We start from the raw sequence: 6,000 nt of genomic DNA, 5'->3' as shown, positions 1-6,000 counted from the left end.
GTTTGCTTTGAGTAACTGTTATGAACAACTGGATGGCCGTTGATCATTTTAGTAAAAAATGTAGTATTTTCATACTGGAAAATGGCTCTGCTAGTAAAGCTTTGTGATCATGAAGGCCTGATTTGATTCCTAGAACCCATGTAAAAGTTTGGTGTTTCTATAATCTTGGCATTGGGGTGACAGGAGGATCCCTAGAGTTTGCTGGAAAGCCAGTCTAGCTGAATCGGTGAGGTCCAGGTTCAGTGAGAGACTGCCTCAAAAAATAAGGTAGAAGGATCTGGGGAAATGGCTCATGGTTAAGAATGCTTGCTGTGCAAGCATGAAGATCTGAGTTCAGATCCCAGTTTGGAATAATCTTCTTCACACACCTGTAACTCCTGCACTGTGGAGGGTAAAAATAAAATTCTGGGTTCAGTGAGAGATCCTGTCTCAAGGAAATAAGAGATAAACAGGACACCCAACATCCTCCTGTGGCCTCCACACAGACACGAACCTGCATGTGTGTGTGCCTACAACACACACACACGTGCACATACCCATGCCCCCACGCAACATCGACCTCTGGCCTCCACATGCTCACACATGGACACCCACCCACACATACATATGAAATCTAGTATTTTATAGAGACAGTATTTTTGTATGTACCTGAGGTGGTTCTGATTGATCTCTTTTTAAAATGGCTACCAATGGCTACCAATGGCTACCAATGGCTACCATCCGAGGGGAGGAAGGTCAAAGAGCCTGGACGTAAGTTTTAAAGAATGCTCAATCATAGAGCAGCATTGGGATTGAGCGGAACAAGAAGTTAGGGCAACAGTTTTGCACATTTCTAATCAGAAATTTCCTCTTAAGCCTCAAGTGTTTGACTGCCAAGACTCCACAGGTGGGCTTGCTAGCCTGCTCTGCGGCTTTCACAGGTGGGACTTCTACACCGTCCTCTGCATCCTCTGTAGGTGAGATGTTTACATCTTTGTCTGCAGCCTGTGCAGACAGAATTTCTCCACCCATGTCTGCATCCCGAGTGTGATTTCTACAACTACTTTCCATCCTTCCCCCATATATTGTTTTTACTGTTCTTTATTGAATTTTTGTGCATTTCATATAATTTGTCTTACTCATATTTAGAACCCTTCCCCTATCTGTCCTCCCCCATAGCCCCCACCTCCACCGGATTTCATGTATTCCATCATATATATTAAGCCTATGGAGTAAAGATTGAATTCCCAGATGTGAGTCGGTGTGAGTCCATCCACAGGAGCCTAGTCAGCCTATCTAGTGTCACTGCCTTAAAGAAGAACAGCTCTCCCTCACCCAGCAGCGGTCAGTTCAGATGGGACTTCTATATCGTGTTCTGCCTTCCTCTGGTGGTGACACTTCTGCATCTTCTAGAATTCTACAAGGTTCCATGTCAAGAGTGAGAATCACATGCAGTGTACTCTCTCCACATGGAAGGTGCTGTTGGGCACGAGGATAGCCACCTATGTGTGTATGGAGGTCGGGGGGGAATGGAACAACCTGTGGACAGTCACAGACAGACATGTCATTTTATTTTTATTTTATATGTATATGTGTGCATACCACAGGTGTGTGGGTGTCAGATCCCCTGGGGCTGGAGTTACAGAAGGTTGTGAGCCCCCTGACTGGGTACTGGGATTCAAACTCAGATCCTCTGGAAGAGCAGCAAGTGTTCTTAAGCACCACCACTGAGTCATCTCTTCAGGCCCCCACCCCGTTATGTCCCTGTTCAAGCTGTTTCTTCTGATATTCAGATCGAGGCTCTTAAATTATCTATTTATATAGAATGATTTTTCAGGTTCAGACAGGTGTTTAACACTGCAAGTCATGAATCTGCTCTTCATTTTTTCAAATATACTGATATTGCAGCTGCGTTAAATGAGCGTTTGAAACCTACCTCACATTATTCTGACTGTGTAAATATTGGTTGCAGCTGAACCATATGTATATTGAGTCCTTATTTTTTTCCTATTATAGCTTCCTGTTTTCCTGAAATGAATAATCAGTTTGTTCTTTGTTTACTTAGTTTTCACAGTTACTAATTCACCCTTGGGTTTCTCCAGCAGGACCCAGTTCCCCTCTTAATGCATTCAGACACACCAGGGTCTTTGAACACGGGTATTTTTCTGGGAAACTTTTTTCTGGGAGCACGCCTTCAGATCCAGTGTGAAGGTTTGAAGTGAGAAGTTGTGATCCTGGTGTCAGTCACTTTTCTCACTGTTGTGGTCAAATTACCTGACAAGAAGCAACTTGAGGGAGGAGAAGGAAGGTTTATTCTGGCTCAGAGTTTCAGAAGGAGTGCAGTCCACCATGCTGCAGCAAACATGGAGGCAGGAGGAAGTGAGGTGGTGGGCACGTGGCTTCCACAGTTGGGAAGCAGAGGAGAGGGAGCAGGAAGTAGGGCCAGGCTACAACACCTCAGCCCACGGACCACCCCCACCTCCCTGACTCCAGTGAGTCTCCACCACTGAACGTTCCACAGCCTTCCAAGAGCTCCTCCAGTGACAGCTCCCAGAGAGGGCATGCCAAAGTCACCACAATACCAGCATCTGTCAGTCACTCTGGGAGTTCACGTTGGTTTTCTCCTATGGAGGAGTCTGGTTCTTGAGTTCACTCTGAGCCCACATCTTTTAAACGTGGCTTTTCTGCCTTTTCCCTCATTTCCTAGTAGCTTGTTGAATTGCAATATAGAAGGGACAATCTTTTGTACTCTATCTAGAAACATCATCTTTTACTTGCTTGATACTTTGGGGATAGAACTCTGGGTCAGTCCCATGCCTTTCTCAATAAATGGAGACCCAGCAAGAAGCCTTCACACTTCCTGAGTTACCCTATAGCTGGTTTAAGCTGCAAAGGGCTCCAAGAATTACAGTGCTGTTTTTCCCAAAAGAAATTCTTTTTCTTCCTCATCAAAGGCATGACTGCAGTTCCACTTAAGTGATAATTATATTGCCCTATGTTAGCAGATTGTATGCAAAGGTACAACATTCCCTTGCCTGCATCCAAAGCAAATGGATATGTTCCCGGTGGATAAAGTTACACAAACAAGCCACATCTTGATGTGAGAGGAATTTACAGGAACGGACCACATAGTGGGGGAGCGGACGAGATTTCCGTGTAATGCATCCCAGTGCTCTGTGGAGAAGTTGTCTGCTGCCCCGACACAGAGGCCGCTTTCTCCATCACGACCGGGGCTGCAGGTGTGGCTGGGAAGGCAAGACACCTGGACTTGGCCACTGCTCCCCTATCCTTCCGTCGAAGCTTTCTAAAACAGCAGTAAGGGAACCTGCATACACTGCCAAGGATGAAGAGGAAGACAGGAGAACCATGGCGGCTAGGAGATGCCGAGTGTGCTGATGAATGACCAGCTTGGTGGAAAGAACTAAAAGAAGTGACGAAAGAGGAAGCCAGTGGGTGGGGCCCTGCTCTAGTCCAGTGAGGGGAGAGGACAGTGAACCAGAAGAGTTAGGTTAGACTTCAATCAGTTCCCCAAGAGCCTGGTTAAAAACTGCGGTCTTGAGACTTAGGGCATATTTGCAGTTATGAGAGCAGCAGGTTAGCTTGTTTGTGAGGCACGAAGCAAAACCTGTGCATTACCTGTAAAAAGAAATTACTTTAAAAATTAGATTTTGATCGGCCCCAGGTCGGAGCAAAATGGAAAATGGAATGGAGTACTTCTGAGCGGAGGGAAGTTGTGGCCTAAGAAGACGTGCTCAACGCGGGTAGTTGTGGTCTGGGAGGGTATTTAAGGACGGTAGTCTTTCCATCGGGGCTCTTCCGGGCTTGCGGTCCACCTGGAGCTGAGCTGGGATTACTGGACTCGGGTTTTCACTTTCATGTTGAGACACCATCCGACTCTGACTGTAATCCCTCTGCTCTCTAATCACAGGACGAACAAATGTGTTGTTCTCCCTGAGACAGCCTTGTCTTATAGTTGTGTTGATGTTTTGCTCACTGACAAGTCTTATTGCCATGCTGGGCACCAATCCTTTCTACATGCATTCCCTCTCTTCAAGACCCTGCCTGTGAATATTTAAGAAGCTCTTCTCTGAACGTCATTGCAATGCTGATGTTATTTCCCACGACCTCATTTCTGCCTGTTTCTTTTGTCTTTCTTACATGAACCTTCCCTCATCCTACATCCTCCCTCATCCTACATCCTCCCTCATCCCACATCCTCCCTCATCCTACATCCTTCATCATCTTTGCTCTACTTTTGCTCCCAAGTGTCTGTGCCTCCAAATCACAAAGGTTCTGTATTAGACAGTTTTCCTTTGCTATGACAAAATATGTGAGGCTAGGTCATATATAAAGAGAAGGGAACTATGTAATTCACAGTTTTAGAGGGGAGCAGCAAAGTAGCATGGTGCTGGCTCTACCTAGAGCTGCCATAGCCATGCACATGGTTTCAGATGATAGGGCATCATGTGTGTGAGGGAGAGATCACATGAGCCAGGGAAGCCAGAGAGTAGGGGAGGGTCATGCTCACTTGCATAACAATCGTCCTAAGAACTACATTAGTACCTTCCAAGGGCAGTAATCCCAATGATCTACCAACCTCCCACTAGGCTCCTCTTCTTGAAGGCCCCACTTGTCCACATTGCCACACCATGAAGATCAATGTTATCATCCACAGGACTTGGAGTCACCTAGGAGACAGGCTCCAGGCAACCAGTGAGGGGTTGTTTAGCATCTGGGCATGGTTGTGAGGCATTATGTTGGTTAGATTATGAACTGAGAGGACACACACTGAGGGTGAGGGGCACTGTTCCCTGGGCTGGGGTCCTGGATTGTGTATGAAGGAGGAAGAGCCTGAGCAGGAACATTCATCGCTCTGCTTCCTGACTGTGTGCAAAGTGAGCAGTTGCTTTGAGCTCTTACCACCCTGATGTCTCCATCATGATGGATTGTACTTTGAACTGTGAGCCAAAACGCATCTTTCCATAAGCTACTTTTGTCATGGCACCTTATCACAACAACAGACAATTAACTAAAACACGCTTTCACATCCCCATAGCATCTAACATACAAACCTCCAGGGATGTCATCAGACTACATCCAAATGCAGCAGACCCATCACATTGGGTTTGCTCATGTGTCTCTGGGTTCCCAGCTCCTGCTAGGACTTAGGATTCCTCTGATTGCTGGCCACTTTTGTGCCTTTTGAAACCTGTGAACTTGAAATACAAATGCTGGATTGCAGCGCAGGATCTGAACATTTCCGACTACAGGGCCCTTGTTCTCCTTGGGAAATGCATACGTCATCTGCAGCCATGTTACAACCGTGGCATTCAGCCAGCCCCAGGGGCACAGAGGCTGTGAGCACCACGACTCCCTTTCCATATTTGTAGATAATTTTCTAGAAGGATATTGCAAGTATTTTGTAGCCATTTTCTGGGTAAAACACTATTTTTTTCCCTCCAGAGCTTTCTAAAGCACGTAGCAGAAATTGAGCTTTCTTTATTCTTGTTGTAAAACCTGAAAGAATGTTGGATAAAAAGAACATTCTGACACAAAGTAGCTCACATCTCCGAAATGTGTTCCTATAATGCTTCAGGATCGTTGCTCAGCCACTCCTCCTTTGGGTCCTTGACAGCTGCATAATGAGATTTAGGTTATACAGACGGCACATAATAAATACACATCAGGAATTAGTGGTGAAAATTAATCTCTAGTTATATAGAGTATGAAAATCATAATTTTTTCTTTTAAACATTTATTCAGTCAATGAACACAAAAGACTTCTGGTTTGTATTTCTCATTTTGGTGTCTGTGTTCGGTGTCTGGGTCTGGGATGAGCTTCAGAATAGGTCATAATATCCTGCTGGAAATTTCAGTTCATTAACCATCATGCTTTGTTGTTTTCTGCTAATTAGTACTGGAGTTTACTGTACAGTTTTGTACTTGGGGTCAGTTAGGTCCCTCTATGACCGCATAAGCTTTGCTGAGATTAGATTGATCCCCACTGTTGTGTCGCTCACT

At 45.4% G+C, this 6,000-nt stretch overlaps 1 protein-coding gene across 1 annotated transcript in view; it reads left to right on the top strand.

The window, feature by feature from the left end:
* Window positions 1–689: 689 nt before the first annotated feature.
* Window positions 690–6,000, top strand: part of Dscam (DS cell adhesion molecule) — a 625,182-nt gene continuing 619,871 nt past the window's right edge. Inside the window, exon 1 of the mRNA XM_008826928.2 lies at window positions 690–750. Within this exon, the coding sequence (XP_008825150.1) occupies window positions 690–750 (61 nt within the window). The remainder of the gene's footprint in view (window positions 751–6,000) is intronic.

The sequence above is a fragment of the Nannospalax galili genome, unplaced genomic scaffold (assembly GCF_000622305.1).
Source record: "Nannospalax galili isolate Female #2095 unplaced genomic scaffold, S.galili_v1.0 scaffold192, whole genome shotgun sequence".
NCBI classification, from domain to species: domain Eukaryota; kingdom Metazoa; phylum Chordata; class Mammalia; order Rodentia; family Spalacidae; genus Nannospalax; species Nannospalax galili.
The sequence above is the reverse complement of the archived record's forward strand: the minus strand, read 5'-3'. Positions and strand labels throughout refer to the sequence as shown.